Source organism: Triturus cristatus, chromosome 5_1 (genome assembly GCF_964204655.1).
Source record: "Triturus cristatus chromosome 5_1, aTriCri1.1, whole genome shotgun sequence".
NCBI lineage: Eukaryota > Metazoa > Chordata > Amphibia > Caudata > Salamandridae > Triturus > Triturus cristatus.
The window spans coordinates 36,408,825-36,429,583 of NC_140587.1; the positions used below are offsets into that span (position 1 = coordinate 36,408,825).

General features: G+C 50.9%; 2 protein-coding genes and 1 pseudogene across 3 annotated transcripts; 2 read left to right on the forward strand and 1 right to left on the reverse strand.

Moving 5' to 3' along the window:
- Positions 1-17,429: 17,429 nt before the first annotated feature.
- Positions 17,430-18,311, forward strand: LOC146830059 (histone H1.3-like). Its single transcript, XM_085604285.1, has one exon. The coding sequence runs from the start codon at positions 17,660-17,662 to the stop codon at positions 18,308-18,310; it is 651 nt and encodes a 216-aa protein (XP_085460411.1). The 5' UTR covers positions 17,430-17,659; the 3' UTR covers position 18,311.
- A 336-nt stretch (positions 18,312-18,647) lies between these two features.
- Positions 18,648-19,542, forward strand: LOC146830060 (histone H3-like). Its single transcript, XM_085604284.1, has one exon. The coding sequence runs from the start codon at positions 18,804-18,806 to the stop codon at positions 19,488-19,490; it is 687 nt and encodes a 228-aa protein (XP_085460410.1). The 5' UTR covers positions 18,648-18,803; the 3' UTR covers positions 19,491-19,542.
- A 279-nt stretch (positions 19,543-19,821) lies between these two features.
- On the reverse strand, positions 19,822-20,708 carry LOC146830061 (histone H2B 1.2-like; annotated as a pseudogene). The gene has a single exon (XR_014961354.1). The product of XR_014961354.1 is annotated as a histone H2B 1.2-like (transcript).
- Positions 20,709-20,759: the final 51 nt, after the last annotated feature.

The following is a 20,759-nucleotide window of genomic DNA, read 5'->3' on the forward strand; positions in this document are numbered from 1 at the left end:
GCTGCTTTACAGTATCAGAATAAGGCCTGCAAGGCCTTGGGCCTACTTCCAGCCTCCTGGCACCAGTTTTACTGATACTTGTGACATTTGCAGGTGTTAGGCTTCAAGGGGATGAAGTCGCACCTTCTACCCAGGATTATGGAACTCCGCGCAGGGTGAGATTTCAGGGTTCACCCCTGGATGGAAGTGTGAGAATAAAACACTTCACATACTCAGGAAAGTGTATTTAACTCCTTTACAGTATCAGAACAAGGCCTGCCAGGCCATGGGTGTGTTTCCAGCCTCCAGGCACCAGTTTTACTGATACTTGTGACACTTGGAGGTGTCAAGCTTCAAGGGAACAAAGTCAAACCTTCTACCCAGGGTTATGGAGCTCCGCGCAGGATACGATTTCAGGTTTCACCCCTGGCTGCAGGTGTGAAAACAAAACACTTCACATACTCAGTAAAGTGTATTTAACCCCTTTACAGTATCAGAAAAAGGCCTGCAAGGCCTTGGGCCTACTTCCAGCCTCCTGGCACCAGTTGTACTGATACTTGTGACATTTGCAGGTGTTAGGCTTCAAGGGGACGAAGTCGCACCTTCTACCCAGGGTTATGGAGCTCCGCCCAGGGTAAGATTTCAGGTTTCACCCCTGGCTGCAGGTGTGAAAACAAAACACTTCACATACTCAGGAAAGTGTATTTAGCTCCTTTACAGTATCAGAATAAGGCCTGCAAGGCCTTGGGCCTACTTCCAGCCTCCTGGCACCAGTTTTACTGATACTTGTGACATTTGTAGGTGTTAGGCTTCAAGGGGATGAAGTCGCACCTTCTACCCAGGGTTATGGAACTCCGCGCAGGGTGAGATTTCAGGGTTCATCCCAGGCTTGAGCTGTGAAAATAAAACACTTCACACACTCAGGAAAGTGTATTTAACTCCTTTACAGTATCACAATAAGGCCTGCAAGGCCTTGGGCCTACTTCCGGCCTCCTGGCACCAGTTTTACTGATACTTGTGACATTTGCAGGTGTTAGGCTTCAAGGGGATGAAGTCGCACCTTCTACCCAGGGTTATGGAGCTCCGCGCAGGGTGAGATTTCAGGGTTCACCCCTGGATGGAAGTGTGAACATAAAACACTTCACATACTCAGGAAAGTGTATTTAGCTGCTTTACAGTATCAGAATAAGGCCTGCAAGGCCTTGGGCCTACTTCCAGCCTCCTGGCACCAGTTTTACTGATACTTGTGACATTTGCAGGTGTTCGGCTTCAAGGGGATGAAGTCGCACCTTCTACCCAGGGTCATGGAGCTCCGCGCAGGGTAAGATTTCAGGCTTCACCCCTGGCTGCAGGTGTGAAAATAAAACACTTCACATACTCAGGAAAGTGTATTTAGCTCCTTTACAGTATCAGAATAGGGCCTGCAAGGCCTTGGGCCTACTTCCAGCCTCCTGGAACCAGTTTTACTGATACTTGTGACATTTGCAGGTGTTAGGCTTCAAGGGGATGAAGCCGCACCTTCTACCCAGGTTTATGGAGCTCCGCGCAGGGTAAGATTTCAGGGTTCACCCCTGGCTGGAGGTGTGAAAATAAAACACTTCTCATACTCAGGAAAGTGTATTTAACTCCTTTACAGTATCAGAACAAGGCCTGCAAGGCCCTGGGCCTACTTCCAGCCTCCTGGCACCAGTTTTACTGATACTTGTGACATTTGCAGGTGTTAGGCTTCAAGGGGATGAAGTTGCACCTTCTACCCCTGGTTATGGAACTCCGCGCAGGGTGAGATTTCAGGGTTCACCCCTGGATGGAAGTGTGAGAATAAAACACTTCACATACTCAGGAAAGTGTATTTAGCTGCTTTACAGTATCAGAATAAGGCCTGCAAGGCCTTGGGCCTACTTCCAGCCTCTTGGCACCAGTTTTACTGATACTTGTGACATTTGCAGGTGTTAGGCTTCAAGGGGATGAAGTCGCACCTTCTACCCAGGGTTATGGAGCTCCGCGCAGGGTGAGATTTCAGGGTTCACCCCTGGATGGAAGTGTGAACATAAAACACTTCACATACTCAGGAAAGTGTATTTAGCTGCTTTACAGTATCAGAATAAGGCCTGCAAGGCCTTGGGCCTACTTCCAGCCTCCTGGCACCAGTTTTACTGATACTTGTGACATTTGCAGGTGTTAGGCATCAAGGGGATGAAGTCGCACCTTCTACCCAGGGTCATGGAGCTCCGCGCAGGGTAAGATTTCAGGCTTCACCCCAGGCTGGAGGGGTGAAAATAAAACACTTCACACACTCAGGAAAGTGTATTTAACTCCTTTACAGTATCAGAATAAGGCCTGCAAGGCCTTGGGCCTACTTCCAGCCTCCTGGCACCAGTTTTACTGATACTTGTGACATTTGCAGGTGTTAGGCTTCAAGGGGATGAAGTCGCACCTTCTACCCAGGGTTATGGAACTCCGCGCAGGGTGAGATTTCAGGGTTCACCCCTGGATGGAAGTGTGAACATAAAACACTTCACATACTCAGGAAAGTGTATTTAGCTGCTTTACAGTATCAGAATAAGGCCTGCAAGGCCTTGGGCCTACTTCCAGCCTCCTGGCACCAGTTTTACTGATACTTGTGACATTTGCAGGTGTTAGGCTTCAAGGGGATGAAGTCGCACCTTCTACCCAGGGTTATGGAACTCCGCGCAGGGTGAGATTTCAGGGTTCACCCCTGGATGGAAGTGTGAACATAAAACACTTCAAATACTCAGGAAAGTGTATTTAGCTACTTTACAGTATCAGAATAAGGCCTGCAAGGCCTTGGGCCTACTTCCAGCCTCCTGGCACCAGTTTTACTGATACTTGTGACATTTGTAGGTGTTAGGCTTCAAGGGCATGAAGTCGCACCTTCTACCCAGGGTCATGGAGCTCCGCGCAGGGTAAGATTTCAGGGTTCACCCCAGGCTGGAGGAGTGAAAATAAAACACTTCACACACTCAGGAAAGTGTATTTAACTCCTTTACAGTATCAGAATAAGGCCTGCAAGGCCTTGGGCCTACTTCCAGCCTCCTGGCACCAGTTTTACTGATACTTGTGACATTTGTAGGTGTTAGGCTTCAAGGGCATGAAGTCGCACCTTCTGCCCAGGGTCATGGAGCTCCACGCAGGGTAAGATTTCAGGGACCACCCCAGGCTTGAGCTGTGAAAATAAAACACTTCACATACTCAGGAAAGTGTATTTAGCTACTTTACAGTATCAGAATAAGGCCTGCAAGGCCTTGGGCCTACTTCCAGCATCCTGGCACCAGTTTTACTGATACTTGTGACATTTGTAGGTGTTAGGCTTCAAGGGGATGAAGTCGCACCTTCTACCCAGGGTCATGGAGCTCCGCGCAGGGTAAGATTTCAGGCTTCACCCCAGGCTGGAGGAGTGAAAATAAAACCCTTCACACACTCAGGAAAGTGTATTTAACTCCTTTACAGTATCAGAATAAGGCCTGCAAGGCCTTGGGCCTACTTCCAGCCTCCTGGCACCAGTTTTACTGATACTTGTGACATTTGCAGGTGTTAGGCTTCAAGGGGATGAAGTCGCACCTTCTACCCAGGGTTATGGAACTCCGCGCAGGGTGAGATTTCAGGGTTCACCCCTGGATGGAAGTGTGAGAATAAAACACTTCACATACTCAGGAACGTGTATTTAGCTGCTTTACAGCATCAGAATAAGGCCTGCAAGGCCTTGGGCCTACTTCCAGCCTCCTGGCACCAGTTTTACTGATACTTGTGACATTTGCAGGTGTTAGGCTTCAAGGGGATGAAGTCGCACCTTCTACCCAGGGTCATGGAGCTCCGCGCAGGGTAAGATTTCAAGCTTCACCCCAGGCTGGAGGAGTGAAAATAAAACCCTTCACACACTCAGGAAAGTGTATTTAACTCCTTTACAGTATCAGAATAAGGCCTGCAAGGCCTTGGGCCTACTTCCAGCCTCCTGGCACCAGTTTTACTGATACTTGTGACATTTGCAGGTGTTAGGCTTCAAGGGGATGAAGTCGCACCTTCTACCCAGGGTTATGGAACTCCGCGCAGGGTGAGATTTCAGGGTTCACCCCTGGATGGAAGTGTGAGAATAAAACACTTCACATACTCAGGAAAGTGTATTTAGCTGCTTTACAGTATCAGAATAAGGCCTGCACGGCCTTGGGCCTACTTCCAGCCTCCTGGCACCAGTTTTACTGATACTTGTGACATTTGCAGGTCTTAGGCTTCAAGGGGATGAAGTCGCACCTTCTACCCAGGGTCATGGAGCTCCGCGCAGGGTAAGATTTCAGGCTTCACCCCTGGCTGGAGGACTGAAAATAAAACACTTCACACACTCAGGAAAGTGTATTTAACTCATTTACAGTATCAGAATAAGGCCTGCAAGGCCTTGGGCCTACTTCCAGCCTCCTGGCACCAGTTTTACTGAAAGTTGTGACATTTGCAGGTGTTAGGCTTCAAGGGGATGAAGTCGCACCTTCTACCCAGGGTTATGGAACTCCGTGCAGGGTGAGATTTCAGGGTTCACCCCTGGATGGAAGTGTGAGAATAAAACACTTCACATACTCAGGAAAGTGTATTTAGCTGCTTTACAGTATCAGAATAAGGCCTGCAAGGCCTTGGGCCTACTTCCAGCCTCCTGGCACCAGTTTTACTGATACTTGTGACATTTGCAGGTCTTAGGCTTCAAGGGGATGAAGTCGCACCTTCTACCCAGGGTCATGGAGCTCCGCGCAGGGTAAGATTTCAGGCTTCACCCCAGGCTGGAGGAGTGAAAATAAAACACTTCACACACTCAGGAAAGTGTATTTAACTCCTTTACAGTATCAGAATAAGGCCTGCAAGGCCTTGGGCCTACTCCCAGCCTCCTGGCACCAGTTTTACTGATACTTGTGACATTTGCAGGTGTTAGGCTTCAAGGGGATGAAGTCGCACCTTCTACCCAGCATTATGGAACTCCGCGCAGGGTGAGATTTCAGGGTTCACCCCTGGATGGAAGTGTGAGAATAAAACACTTCACATACTCAGGAAAGTGTATTTAGCTGCTTTACAGTATCAGAATAAGGCCTGCAAGGCCTTGGGCCTACTTCCAGCCTCCTGGCACCAGTTTTACTGATACTTGTGACATTTGCAGGTGTTAGGCTTCAAGGGGATGAAGTCGCACCTTCTACCCAGGATTATGGAACTCCGCGCAGGGTGAGATTTCAGGGTTCACCCCTGGATGGAAGTGTGAGAATAAAACACTTCACATACTCAGGAAAGTGTATTTAACTCCTTTACAGTATCAGAACAAGGCCTGCCAGGCCATGGGTGTGTTTCCAGCCTCCAGGCACCAGTTTTACTGATACTTGTGACACTTGGAGGTGTCAAGCTTCAAGGGAACAAAGTCAAACCTTCTACCCAGGGTTATGGAGCTCCGCGCAGGATACGATTTCAGGTTTCACCCCTGGCTGCAGGTGTGAAAACAAAACACTTCACATACTCAGTAAAGTGTATTTAACCCCTTTACAGTATCAGAAAAAGGCCTGCAAGGCCTTGGGCCTACTTCCAGCCTCCTGGCACCAGTTGTACTGATACTTGTGACATTTGCAGGTGTTAGGCTTCAAGGGGACGAAGTCGCACCTTCTACCCAGGGTTATGGAGCTCCGCCCAGGGTAAGATTTCAGGTTTCACCCCTGGCTGCAGGTGTGAAAACAAAACACTTCACATACTCAGGAAAGTGTATTTAGCTCCTTTACAGTATCAGAATAAGGCCTGCAAGGCCTTGGGCCTACTTCCAGCCTCCTGGCACCAGTTTTACTGATACTTGTGACATTTGTAGGTGTTAGGCTTCAAGGGGATGAAGTCGCACCTTCTACCCAGGGTTATGGAACTCCGCGCAGGGTGAGATTTCAGGGTTCATCCCAGGCTTGAGCTGTGAAAATAAAACACTTCACACACTCAGGAAAGTGTATTTAACTCCTTTACAGTATCACAATAAGGCCTGCAAGGCCTTGGGCCTACTTCCGGCCTCCTGGCACCAGTTTTACTGATACTTGTGACATTTGCAGGTGTTAGGCTTCAAGGGGATGAAGTCGCACCTTCTACCCAGGGTTATGGAGCTCCGCGCAGGGTGAGATTTCAGGGTTCACCCCTGGATGGAAGTGTGAACATAAAACACTTCACATACTCAGGAAAGTGTATTTAGCTGCTTTACAGTATCAGAATAAGGCCTGCAAGGCCTTGGGCCTACTTCCAGCCTCCTGGCACCAGTTTTACTGATACTTGTGACATTTGCAGGTGTTCGGCTTCAAGGGGATGAAGTCGCACCTTCTACCCAGGGTCATGGAGCTCCGCGCAGGGTAAGATTTCAGGCTTCACCCCTGGCTGCAGGTGTGAAAATAAAACACTTCACATACTCAGGAAAGTGTATTTAGCTCCTTTACAGTATCAGAATAGGGCCTGCAAGGCCTTGGGCCTACTTCCAGCCTCCTGGAACCAGTTTTACTGATACTTGTGACATTTGCAGGTGTTAGGCTTCAAGGGGATGAAGCCGCACCTTCTACCCAGGTTTATGGAGCTCCGCGCAGGGTAAGATTTCAGGGTTCACCCCTGGCTGGAGGTGTGAAAATAAAACACTTCTCATACTCAGGAAAGTGTATTTAACTCCTTTACAGTATCAGAACAAGGCCTGCAAGGCATTGGGCCTACTTCCAGCCTCCTGGCACCAGTTTTACTGATACTTGTGACATTTGCAGGTGTTAGGCTTCAAGGGGATGAAGTTGCACCTTCTACCCAGGGTTATGGAACTCCGCGCAGGGTGAGATTTCAGGGTTCACCCCTGGATGGAAGTGTGAGAATAAAACACTTCACATACTCAGGAAAGTGTATTTAGCTGCTTTACAGTATCAGAATAAGGCCTGCAAGGCCTTGGGCCTACTTCCAGCCTCTTGGCACCAGTTTTACTGATACTTGTGACATTTGCAGGTGTTAGGCTTCAAGGGGATGAAGTCGCACCTTCTACCCAGGGTTATGGAGCTCCGCGCAGGGTGAGATTTCAGGGTTCACCCCTGGATGGAAGTGTGAACATAAAACACTTCACATACTCAGGAAAGTGTATTTAGCTGCTTTACAGTATCAGAATAAGGCCTGCAAGGCCTTGGGCCTACTTCCAGCCTCCTGGCACCAGTTTTACTGATACTTGTGACATTTGCAGGTGTTAGGCATCAAGGGGATGAAGTCGCACCTTCTACCCAGGGTCATGGAGCTCCGCGCAGGGTAAGATTTCAGGCTTCACCCCAGGCTGGAGGGGTGAAAATAAAACACTTCACACACTCAGGAAAGTGTATTTAACTCCTTTACAGTATCAGAATAAGGCCTGCAAGGCCTTGGGCCTACTTCCAGCCTCCTGGCACCAGTTTTACTGATACTTGTGACATTTGCAGGTGTTAGGCTTCAAGGGGATGAAGTTGCACCTTCTACCCAGGGTTATGGAACTCCGCGCAGGGTGAGATTTCAGGGTTCACCCCTGGATGGAAGTGTGAACATAAAACACTTCACATACTCAGGAAAGTGTATTTAGCTGCTTTACAGTATCAGAATAAGGCCTGCAAGGCCTTGGGCCTACTTCCAGCCTCCTGGCACCAGTTTTACTGATACTTGTGACATTTGCAGGTGTTAGGCTTCAAGGGGATGAAGTCGCACCTTCTACCCAGGGTTATGGAACTCCGCGCAGGGTGAGATTTCAGGGTTCACCCCTGGATGGAAGTGTGAACATAAAACACTTCAAATACTCAGGAAAGTGTATTTAGCTACTTTACAGTATCAGAATAAGGCCTGCAAGGCCTTGGGCCTACTTCCAGCCTCCTGGCACCAGTTTTACTGATACTTGTGACATTTGTAGGTGTTAGGCTTCAAGGGCATGAAGTCGCACCTTCTACCCAGGGTCATGGAGCTCCGCGCAGGGTAAGATTTCAGGGTTCACCCCAGGCTGGAGGAGTGAAAATAAAACACTTCACACACTCAGGAAAGTGTATTTAACTCCTTTACAGTATCAGAATAAGGCCTGCAAGGCCTTGGGCCTACTTCCAGCCTCCTGGCACCAGTTTTACTGATACTTGTGACATTTGTAGGTGTTAGGCTTCAAGGGCATGAAGTCGCACCTTCTGCCCAGGGTCATGGAGCTCCACGCAGGGTAAGATTTCAGGGACCACCCCAGGCTTGAGCTGTGAAAATAAAACACTTCACATACTCAGGAAAGTGTATTTAGCTACTTTACAGTATCAGAATAAGGCCTGCAAGGCCTTGGGCCTACTTCCAGCATCCTGGCACCAGTTTTACTGATACTTGTGACATTTGTAGGTGTTAGGCTTCAAGGGGATGAAGTCGCACCTTCTACCCAGGGTCATGGAGCTCCGCGCAGGGTAAGATTTCAGGCTTCACCCCAGGCTGGAGGAGTGAAAATAAAACCCTTCACACACTCAGGAAAGTGTATTTAACTCCTTTACAGTATCAGAATAAGGCCTGCAAGGCCTTGGGCCTACTTCCAGCCTCCTGGCACCAGTTTTACTGATACTTGTGACATTTGCAGGTGTTAGGCTTCAAGGGGATGAAGTCGCACCTTCTACCCAGGGTTATGGAACTCCGCGCAGGGTGAGATTTCAGGGTTCACCCCTGGATGGAAGTGTGAGAATAAAACACTTCACATACTCAGGAACGTGTATTTAGCTGCTTTACAGCATCAGAATAAGGCCTGCAAGGCCTTGGGCCTACTTCCGGCCTCCTGGCACCAGTTTTACTGATACTTGTGACATTTGCAGGTGTTAGGCTTCAAGGGGATGAAGTCGCACCTTCTACCCAGGGTCATGGAGCTCCGCGCAGGGTAAGATTTCAAGCTTCACCCCAGGCTGGAGGAGTGAAAATAAAACCCTTCACACACTCAGGAAAGTGTATTTAACTCCTTTACAGTATCAGAATAAGGCCTGCAAGGCCTTGGGCCTACTTCCAGCCTCCTGGCACCAGTTTTACTGATACTTGTGACATTTGCAGGTGTTAGGCTTCAAGGGGATGAAGTCGCACCTTCTACCCAGGGTTATGGAACTCCGCGCAGGGTGAGATTTCAGGGTTCACCCCTGGATGGAAGTGTGAGAATAAAACACTTCACATACTCAGGAAAGTGTATTTAGCTGCTTTACAGTATCAGAATAAGGCCTGCACGGCCTTGGGCCTACTTCCAGCCTCCTGGCACCAGTTTTACTGATACTTGTGACATTTGCAGGTCTTAGGCTTCAAGGGGATGAAGTCGCACCTTCTACCCAGGGTCATGGAGCTCCGCGCAGGGTAAGATTTCAGGCTTCACCCCAGGCTGGAGGAGTGAAAATAAAACACTTCACACACTCAGGAAAGTGTATTTAACTCCTTTACAGTATCAGAATAGGGCCTGCAAGGCCTTGGGCCTACTTCCAGCCTCCTGGCACCAGTTTTACTGATACTTGTGACATTTGCAGGTGTTAGGCTTCAAGGGGATGAAGTCGCACCTTCTACCCAGGGTCATGGAGCTCCGCGCAGGGTAAGATTTCAGGCTTCACCCCTGGCTGGAGGACTGAAAATAAAACACTTCACACACTCAGGAAAGTGTATTTAACTCATTTACAGTATCAGAATAAGGCCTGCAAGGCCTTGGGCCTACTTCCAGCCTCCTGGCACCAGTTTTACTGAAAGTTGTGACATTTGCAGGTGTTAGGCTTCAAGGGGATGAAGTCGCACCTTCTACCCAGGGTTATGGAACTCCGTGCAGGGTGAGATTTCAGGGTTCACCCCTGGATGGAAGTGTGAGAATAAAACACTTCACATACTCAGGAAAGTGTATTTAGCTGCTTTACAGTATCAGAATAAGGCCTGCAAGGCCTTGGGCCTACTTCCAGCCTCCTGGCACCAGTTTTACTGATACTTGTGACATTTGCAGGTCTTAGGCTTCAAGGGGATGAAGTCGCACCTTCTACCCAGGGTCATGGAGCTCCGCGCAGGGTAAGATTTCAGGCTTCACCCCAGGCTGGAGGAGTGAAAATAAAACACTTCACACACTCAGGAAAGTGTATTTAACTCCTTTACAGTATCAGAATAAGGCCTGCAAGGCCTTGGGCCTACTCCCAGCCTCCTGGCACCAGTTTTACTGATACTTGTGACATTTGCAGGTGTTAGGCTTCAAGGGGATGAAGTCGCACCTTCTACCCAGCATTATGGAACTCCGCGCAGGGTGAGATTTCAGGGTTCACCCCTGGATGGAAGTGTGAGAATAAAACACTTCACATACTCAGGAAAGTGTATTTAGCTGCTTTACAGTATCAGAATAAGGCCTGCAAGGCCTTGGGCCTACTTCCAGCCTCCTGGCACCAGTTTTACTGATACTTGTGACATTTGCAGGTGTTAGGCTTCAAGGGGATGAAGTCGCACCTTCTACCCAGGGTTATGGAACTCCGCGCAGGGTGAGATTTCAGGGTTCACCCCTGGATGGAAGTGTGAGAATAAAACACTTCACATACTCAGGAAAGTGTATTTAACTCCTTTACAGTATCAGAACAAGGCCTGCCAGGCCATGGGTGTGTTTCCAGCCTCCAGGCACCAGTTTTACTGATACTTGTGACACTTGGAGGTGTCAAGCTTCAAGGGAACAAAGTCAAACCTTCTACCCAGGGTTATGGAGCTCCGCGCAGGATACGATTTCAGGTTTCACCCCTGGCTGCAGGTGTGAAAACAAAACACTTCACATACTCAGTAAAGTGTATTTAACCCCTTTACAGTATCAGAAAAAGGCCTGCAAGGCCTTGGGCCTACTTCCAGCCTCCTGGCACCAGTTGTACTGATACTTGTGACATTTGCAGGTGTTAGGCTTCAAGGGGACGAAGTCGCACCTTCTACCCAGGGTTATGGAGCTCCGCCCAGGGTAAGATTTCAGGTTTCACCCCTGGCTGCAGGTGTGAAAACAAAACACTTCACATACTCAGGAAAGTGTATTTAGCTCCTTTACAGTATCAGAATAAGGCCTGCAAGGCCTTGGGCCTACTTCCAGCCTCCTGGCACCAGTTTTACTGATACTTGTGACATTTGTAGGTGTTAGGCTTCAAGGGGATGAAGTCGCACCTTCTACCCAGGGTTATGGAACTCCGCGCAGGGTGAGATTTCAGGGTTCATCCCAGGCTTGAGCTGTGAAAATAAAACACTTCACACACTCAGGAAAGTGTATTTAACTCCTTTACAGTATCACAATAAGGCCTGCAAGGCCTTGGGCCTACTTCCGGCCTCCTGGCACCAGTTTTACTGATACTTGTGACATTTGCAGGTGTTAGGCTTCAAGGGGATGAAGTCGCACCTTCTACCCAGGGTTATGGAGCTCCGCGCAGGGTGAGATTTCAGGGTTCACCCCTGGATGGAAGTGTGAACATAAAACACTTCACATACTCAGGAAAGTGTATTTAGCTGCTTTACAGTATCAGAATAAGGCCTGCAAGGCCTTGGGCCTACTTCCAGCCTCCTGGCACCAGTTTTACTGATACTTGTGACATTTGCAGGTGTTCGGCTTCAAGGGGATGAAGTCGCACCTTCTACCCAGGGTCATGGAGCTCCGCGCAGGGTAAGATTTCAGGCTTCACCCCTGGCTGCAGGTGTGAAAATAAAACACTTCACATACTCAGGAAAGTGTATTTAGCTCCTTTACAGTATCAGAATAGGGCCTGCAAGGCCTTGGGCCTACTTCCAGCCTCCTGGAACCAGTTTTACTGATACTTGTGACATTTGCAGGTGTTAGGCTTCAAGGGGATGAAGCCGCACCTTCTACCCAGGTTTATGGAGCTCCGCGCAGGGTAAGATTTCAGGGTTCACCCCTGGCTGGAGGTGTGAAAATAAAACACTTCTCATACTCAGGAAAGTGTATTTAACTCCTTTACAGTATCAGAACAAGGCCTGCAAGGCATTGGGCCTACTTCCAGCCTCCTGGCACCAGTTTTACTGATACTTGTGACATTTGCAGGTGTTAGGCTTCAAGGGGATGAAGTTGCACCTTCTACCCAGGGTTATGGAACTCCGCGCAGGGTGAGATTTCAGGGTTCACCCCTGGATGGAAGTGTGAGAATAAAACACTTCACATACTCAGGAAAGTGTATTTAGCTGCTTTACAGTATCAGAATAAGGCCTGCAAGGCCTTGGGCCTACTTCCAGCCTCTTGGCACCAGTTTTACTGATACTTGTGACATTTGCAGGTGTTAGGCTTCAAGGGGATGAAGTCGCACCTTCTACCCAGGGTTATGGAGCTCCGCGCAGGGTGAGATTTCAGGGTTCACCCCTGGATGGAAGTGTGAACATAAAACACTTCACATACTCAGGAAAGTGTATTTAGCTGCTTTACAGTATCAGAATAAGGCCTGCAAGGCCTTGGGCCTACTTCCAGCCTCCTGGCACCAGTTTTACTGATACTTGTGACATTTGCAGGTGTTAGGCATCAAGGGGATGAAGTCGCACCTTCTACCCAGGGTCATGGAGCTCCGCGCAGGGTAAGATTTCAGGCTTCACCCCAGGCTGGAGGGGTGAAAATAAAACACTTCACACACTCAGGAAAGTGTATTTAACTCCTTTACAGTATCAGAATAAGGCCTGCAAGGCCTTGGGCCTACTTCCAGCCTCCTGGCACCAGTTTTACTGATACTTGTGACATTTGCAGGTGTTAGGCTTCAAGGGGATGAAGTCGCACCTTCTACCCAGGGTTATGGAACTCCGCGCAGGGTGAGATTTCAGGGTTCACCCCTGGATGGAAGTGTGAACATAAAACACTTCACATACTCAGGAAAGTGTATTTAGCTGCTTTACAGTATCAGAATAAGGCCTGCAAGGCCTTGGGCCTACTTCCAGCCTCCTGGCACCAGTTTTACTGATACTTGTGACATTTGCAGGTGTTAGGCTTCAAGGGGATGAAGTCGCACCTTCTACCCAGGGTTATGGAACTCCGCGCAGGGTGAGATTTCAGGGTTCACCCCTGGATGGAAGTGTGAACATAAAACACTTCAAATACTCAGGAAAGTGTATTTAGCTACTTTACAGTATCAGAATAAGGCCTGCAAGGCCTTGGGCCTACTTCCAGCCTCCTGGCACCAGTTTTACTGATACTTGTGACATTTGTAGGTGTTAGGCTTCAAGGGCATGAAGTCGCACCTTCTACCCAGGGTCATGGAGCTCCGCGCAGGGTAAGATTTCAGGGTTCACCCCAGGCTGGAGGAGTGAAAATAAAACACTTCACACACTCAGGAAAGTGTATTTAACTCCTTTACAGTATCAGAATAAGGCCTGCAAGGCCTTGGGCCTACTTCCAGCCTCCTGGCACCAGTTTTACTGATACTTGTGACATTTGTAGGTGTTAGGCTTCAAGGGCATGAAGTCGCACCTTCTGCCCAGGGTCATGGAGCTCCACGCAGGGTAAGATTTCAGGGACCACCCCAGGCTTGAGCTGTGAAAATAAAACACTTCACATACTCAGGAAAGTGTATTTAGCTACTTTACAGTATCAGAATAAGGCCTGCAAGGCCTTGGGCCTACTTCCAGCATCCTGGCACCAGTTTTACTGATACTTGTGACATTTGTAGGTGTTAGGCTTCAAGGGGATGAAGTCGCACCTTCTACCCAGGGTCATGGAGCTCCGCGCAGGGTAAGATTTCAGGCTTCACCCCAGGCTGGAGGAGTGAAAATAAAACCCTTCACACACTCAGGAAAGTGTATTTAACTCCTTTACAGTATCAGAATAAGGCCTGCAAGGCCTTGGGCCTACTTCCAGCCTCCTGGCACCAGTTTTACTGATACTTGTGACATTTGCAGGTGTTAGGCTTCAAGGGGATGAAGTCGCACCTTCTACCCAGGGTTATGGAACTCCGCGCAGGGTGAGATTTCAGGGTTCACCCCTGGATGGAAGTGTGAGAATAAAACACTTCACATACTCAGGAACGTGTATTTAGCTGCTTTACAGCATCAGAATAAGGCCTGCAAGGCCTTGGGCCTACTTCCGGCCTCCTGGCACCAGTTTTACTGATACTTGTGACATTTGCAGGTGTTAGGCTTCAAGGGGATGAAGTCGCACCTTCTACCCAGGGTCATGGAGCTCCGCGCAGGGTAAGATTTCAAGCTTCACCCCAGGCTGGAGGAGTGAAAATAAAACCCTTCACACACTCAGGAAAGTGTATTTAACTCCTTTACAGTATCAGAATAAGGCCTGCAAGGCCTTGGGCCTACTTCCAGCCTCCTGGCACCAGTTTTACTGATACTTGTGACATTTGCAGGTGTTAGGCTTCAAGGGGATGAAGTCGCACCTTCTACCCAGGGTTATGGAACTCCGCGCAGGGTGAGATTTCAGGGTTCACCCCTGGATGGAAGTGTGAGAATAAAACACTTCACATACTCAGGAAAGTGTATTTAGCTGCTTTACAGTATCAGAATAAGGCCTGCACGGCCTTGGGCCTACTTCCAGCCTCCTGGCACCAGTTTTACTGATACTTGTGACATTTGCAGGTCTTAGGCTTCAAGGGGATGAAGTCGCACCTTCTACCCAGGGTCATGGAGCTCCGCGCAGGGTAAGATTTCAGGCTTCACCCCAGGCTGGAGGAGTGAAAATAAAACACTTCACACACTCAGGAAAGTGTATTTAACTCCTTTACAGTATCAGAATAAGGCCTGCAAGGCCTTGGGCCTACTTCCAGCCTCCTGGCACCAGTTTTACTGATACTTGTGACATTTGCAGGTGTTAGGCTTCAAGGGGATGAAGTCGCACCTTCTACCCAGGGTCATGGAGCTCCGCGCAGGGTAAGATTTCAGGCTTCACCCCTGGCTGGAGGACTGAAAATAAAACACTTCACACACTCAGGAAAGTGTATTTAACTCATTTACAGTATCAGAATAAGGCCTGCAAGGCCTTGGGCCTACTTCCAGCCTCCTGGCACCAGTTTTACTGAAAGTTGTGACATTTGCAGGTGTTAGGCTTCAAGGGGATGAAGTCGCACCTTCTACCCAGGGTTATGGAACTCCGCGCAGGGTGAGATTTCAGGGTTCACCCCTGGATGGAAGTGTGAGAATAAAACACTTCACATACTCAGGAAAGTGTATTTAGCTGCTTTACAGTATCAGAATAAGGCCTGCAAGGCCTTGGGCCTACTTCCAGCCTCCTGGCACCAGTTTTACTGATACTTGTGACATTTGCAGGTCTTAGGCTTCAAGGGGATGAAGTCGCACCTTCTACCCAGGGTCATGGAGCTCCGCGCAGGGTAAGATTTCAGGCTTCACCCCAGGCTGGAGGAGTGAAAATAAAACACTTCACACACTCAGGAAAGTGTATTTAACTCCTTTACAGTATCAGAATAAGGCCTGCAAGGCCTTGGGCCTACTTCCAGCCTCCTGGCACCAGTTTTACTGATACTTGTGACATTTGCAGGTGTTAGGCTTCAAGGGGATGAAGTCGCACCTTCTACCCAGGGTTATGGAACTCCGCGCAGGGTGAGATTTCAGGGTTCACCCCTGGATGGAAGTGTGAGAATAAAACACTTCACATACTCAGGAAAGTGTATTTAACTCCTTTACAGTATCAGAACAAGGCCTGCCAGGCCATGGGTGTGTTTCCAGCCTCCAGGCACCAGTTTTACTGATACTTGTGACACTTGGAGGTGTCAAGCTTCAAGGGAACAAAGTCAAACCTTCTACCCAGGGTTATGGAGCTCCGCGCAGGATACGATTTCAGGTTTCACCCCTGGCTGCAGGTGTGAAAACAAAACACTTCACATACTCAGTAAAGTGTATTTAACCCCTTTACAGTATCAGAAAAAGGCCTGCAAGGCCTTGGGCCTACTTCCAGCCTCCTGGCACCAGTTGTACTGATACTTGTGACATTTGCAGGTGTTAGGCTTCAAGGGGACGAAGTCGCACCTTCTACCCAGGGTTATGGAGCTCCGCCCAGGGTAAGATTTCAGGTTTCACCCCTGGCTGCAGGTGTGAAAACAAAACACTTCACATACTCAGGAAAGTGTATTTAGCTCCTTTACAGTATCAGAATAAGGCCTGCAAGGCCTTGGGCCTACTTCCAGCCTCCTGGCACCAGTTTTACTGATACTTGTGACATTTGTAGGTGTTAGGCTTCAAGGGGATGAAGTCGCACCTTCTACCCAGGGTTATGGAACTCCGCGCAGGGTGAGATTTCAGGGTTCACCCCTGGCTGGAGGTGTGACTATGTGGATTGTTTTGTTTTCACACCTCCAGCCAGGGGTGAACCCTGAAATCTCACCCTGCGCGGAGCTCCATAACCCTGGGTAGAAGGTGCGACTTCATCCCCTTTAAGCTGTAAACCTCCAAATGTCACACATTTTACTAAAACATGTACCTGGAAGCTAGGGATGGGCCGGAGATCCTGAAGGCTAAGATATGATACTGTGAATGGTGTTCATGTACGTTCTGGACTATGGGAAGTGTTTTGTTTCCTTCCCCTACCTCCATCCAAATTAGCAGCAGGCCTCGATCAGGCTACAGGGCGCAGAATATGATTTCTGGTCTCAGGTCTCCCTCGTGACATACCATTGGATTCAGGAGTGGTCCCCACTCCAGCGATAGGGCTGAGTAGAACAGTGGTAGTCACAGGCCTCACTCTGTACTGTACTATTCAGTTCCGCAGTGGGCCTCCCCCGGTCATAGGCTCAGCGTCTGACATACAGTAACTCACTCTGTCTACAGATGTCACCTCAGACGTACACCTAGCTCCAGCTGTAAAAATCAGCTCAGCAGAGTGCCTCCATGCCGGTACTGGGGTCACCATTTCAGGTGCATTCACACCCTCTGCTCTCACTTGGGGTGTCTTTAAACATGTAGGCCTAACTCGGCCGCCTTCCTTCATTGTGTCACTGTGTATTTATTGTATTGAGTCTGGCTCGGCGCTCGGCAGTGAATGCCCTCTGCCTGCATGTGAAGCTGCCAGCACACGGCCGCCTGGTGATGCGTGCGAGGCTGGAGCCAGGGCCGTGCCCCGCTGCTTGTAAGCCCCGAGCCGAGGGTGCCACAGCCGAGGGTGCAGGCGCGCGGGGAGGGCCCCCTGGCCCCCGGGCCGGGGGCTCCCTGGCATTGTTTCCACCCCGCGCTCGGCCGGCGGAGCCCTGTGTTACTTTGGCCCGTTCCAGAACGCGCTCCCCGCGGCCCCCGCAGCCCCACTGTGACGCCACAGGGCCCGCTCCCTGCAGGAGCCCCCTCCCTCCCGCGGGCCGCCGCTCCCGGCCGCAGGAGTCGAGAGTGGACCGGGGAAAAGGGGCCCGGAGCCCGGGATTTCAGGCATGGAGGCGCCCGCCGTCGGGGGAGCGCCGAGTCTCCCCGCGGATCACAAGCCAGGGACGAGGGGTGGATCCGAAACGGGGGCAGGCGCGGGAGAGGGCCGAAGCTGGGCTCCTGGTCATGTATGCGTGGAAGCGCGTGTTTAACTGATTGTGTTTTAAAACGTGGATAATCCGAAGGTAGGAAACACAAAAGTCAGCTGGGAGCAGAGAGCCGAGTGTGCCTCGCACAGCCCTGTCTGCTCGGGACCAATCAGAGGCCGGCTCCTCCCTGTATATAATCACGGGGCTCGGGTCTGGGAGGGACATTTCTTTTCAGTGACAGCGCCCGCGCCGAGACTCGCATTACAATGGCCGAAACCGCTCCAGCCGCCGCGGCGCCTCCCGCTGAGGTCGCCCCCAAGAAAAAGCAGCAGAAGAAGACAGCGGGGGCCTCGAAGGCCAAGAAGCCTTCCGGCCCCAGCGTGGCCGATCTGATCCTGAAGGTGGTGACCGCCTCTGCCGAGAGGAAGGGAGTCTCCCTGTCGGCCATGAAGAAGGGGCTGGTCGCCGAGGGCTACGATGTGGACAAGAACAAGAGCCGGGTCAAGGCCTCCGTCAAGAGCCTGGTCAGCAAAGGCGCCCTGGCCCAGCTGAAGGGCACCGGGGCCTCCGGATCCTTCAAGGTGAACAAGAAGCAGCTGGAGGGCAAGAAGGCGGCCAAGAAGGCGGCCGCCAAGACCAAGAAACCAGCGGCCAAGAAAGCTGCCCCAGCCGCCAAGAAGCCCAAAAAGGCTCCCGCGGGGGTCAAGAAGAGCCCGAAGAAGGTCAAGAAGCCAGCGGCAGCAAAGAGCCCCAAGAAGCCCAAGGCTGCCCCCGCCAAGAAGGCTGCCAAGAGCCCAGCGAAAGCCAAGGCGGCGAAGCCCAAAGTGGCCAAGAAAAGCCCTGCCAAGGTAGTCAAACCCAAGGCAGCCAAGCCCAAAGCAGCCAAGCCCAAGAAGGCAGCGCCCAAGAAGAAGTAAGGGCTTGCACCGAGACACTGCAAACACAACGGCTCTTTTAAGAGCCATCCACCCGGTCCAGAAGAGAGCTTGTTCGTCCCCACCCTTGCACCCCGCGTGCACACTTCTCTATGATAATAAACGGCACAGTAAATCCATAGCGCGCCTTTCCGCACGCGAGTGCCGTGTGTGATCTTGGTCATATGAAAGGCTCTTTTGGTGTTGCGTGGATTGGAATCTTTATAACAAAGAAAGAAGGGGGTCTGGGAGTTATTAGACCTCAGTTCATAATAAATGTGAGATAACGTGTGCCTTGGTGCTTTCACTGTAACCGGGCAGACTCGAAGTGGTGTCTGCATAAAGCAGACGATTGTGAAAGTGAAATCGAGCGCAGTTAACGGCGGCGTGTTCCAGGGTGACCAAGGGCGGTACACTTATAACATCCTGGGCTGCTCGCCCAGTTGACCAGGGTCGAGAAGGGGGGCGAGGGGTTCGTGTGACTACAAATGAATGGATGGACACTGAGACAAAGGCTGACCGAAGCGCCGGCTTCGGCTCCAACGTACATCATCCAATCCGGAGGGTTCCCTTTTCTCCACAGCTCATTGGAGAGACAGTCTGCAGCCTCAGGTTGAGTAGCCAATCGTTGCACACCGCGGGCTATTTTCGAACGTGGGGCGGGAGCTTCAGCCAACCAGAGCAGCCCTCCGTCTTCGAGTGCATAAATAGGGCTCTTGCCTGCTTGAACGCCATTCTTCCTCGCTCGTCGTTGAAAGAGACCGCTCCCGCCATGGCCCGCACCAAGCAGACAGCCCGCAAGTCCACCGGCGGCAAAGCGCCTCGCAAGCAGCTGGCCACCAAGGCTGCCCGCAAGAGCGCGCCTGCCACCGGCGGCGTCAAGAAGCCTCACCGCTACCGACCGGGCACCGTGGCTCTCCGCGAGATCCGCCGCTACCAGAAGTCCACCGAGCTCCTCATCCGCAAGCTGCCGTTCCAGCGCTTGGTGAGGGAGATCGCCCAGGACTTCAAGACCGACCTGCGCTTCCAGAGCTCCGCCGTCATGGCCCTGCAGGAGGCCAGCGAGGCCTACCTGGTCGGGCTCTTCGAGGACACCAACCTGTGCGCCATCCACGCCAAGAGGGTGACCATCATGCCCAAGGACATCCAGCTGGCCCGTCGTATCCGAGGCGAGAGGGCCTAAGGAGGCACACCGACCCGATCAACCACCACAACGGCTCTTTTAAGGGCCACCACCCTGTCACCTACGAGCTTCTCTTGTCTGCCATGGCATGTTCTACAGGTTAGGGTGGGTTGGCTGGGAGTACCACGAGTACTGGGTAACTTATACCGGCGCAGGGAAACCAGAGCACTCCGTGTTCACAGTGCACGGCCACCTCTTCAATTAATAAAGAGCTTTGTTTGGGTAGAGGGTCGTGTTGGGATCCGCTGGTCACAAGCCAGCGCTGTGGGGCATCTGTGCTCCCGGTACATCGGGTTCATGTCTCCGATTTCGGGAGCCGTTGCCCTTGGTCTTACAGTACAAACAGAACGTGGCCCCACGCACACACTTAAAACTGGTCACCCGAAACATGGAAAACAATAAGCCCGGGGGCAACCGTGCGAGTTCCGCGCGGGCTTTATTTAACGTCACCGTTACATTACAGAGCTTGTGTGACACTTGGTCCCAAAGAGGGCTCATTCATATAAACATGTTTATTAAAACGGGTTGCCCGCTCCATCGTCCCTCGGTCTGCAGCAAGCCCCGTGAAAGCAGGTCTTGTGCGCTCAAAATTACCGTTTAAAACACTTTTTTCTCCGGTCATAAATGAAGCACATTAGCTCTTAGGGGAGGACGTGAGTGGCCCTTAAAAGAGCCGTTGTGTTCGTTGGGGATACGCCTCGAAGCCTTACTTGGCGCTGGTGTACTTGGTGACGGCCTTGGTGCCCTCGGACACGGCGTGCTTGGCCAGCTCTCCGGGCAGCAGCAGACGCACTGCGGTCTGGATCTCCCGGGAGGTGATGGTGCGCCGCGAGTTGTAGTGGGCCAGGCGGGAAGCTTCCCCGGCGATGCGCTCGAAGATGTCGTTCACGAAGGAGTTCATGATGCCCATGGCCTTGGAGGAGATGCCGGTGTCCGGGTGCACCTGCTTCATCACTTTGTAAATGTAGATGGCATAGCTTTCCTTCCTGCTCCTCTTGCGCTTCTTCCCGTCCTTCTTGGGCGGCTTGGAGAGCGCTTTCTTGGAGCCCTTCTTGGGAGCCGGCGCGGACTTGGCTGGTTCAGGCATGGTCGACAATCTGCACCGCTTCCTGTGGAGCCGAGAGAAATAAGGCAGACGTGCCCGGCACTTGTATTTATAGGCTGGGCGTGTAAAGTAGCTGCTTCTCTGCTCTCCCTTCTCATTGGCAGGCAAAGGCAAGCCCCCCACCTCCTAGTGTACTGCGGTTCTGGGACTCTGATTGGTGAAAC

Excerpts from the sequence above, each read along its gene's own strand:
- LOC146830059 (XM_085604285.1), top strand. The coding sequence starts at position 17,660 with ATGGCCGAAACCGCTCCAGCCGCCGCGGCGCCTCCCGCTGAGGTCGCC.
- LOC146830060 (XM_085604284.1), top strand. The coding sequence starts at position 18,804 with ATGGACACTGAGACAAAGGCTGACCGAAGCGCCGGCTTCGGCTCCAAC.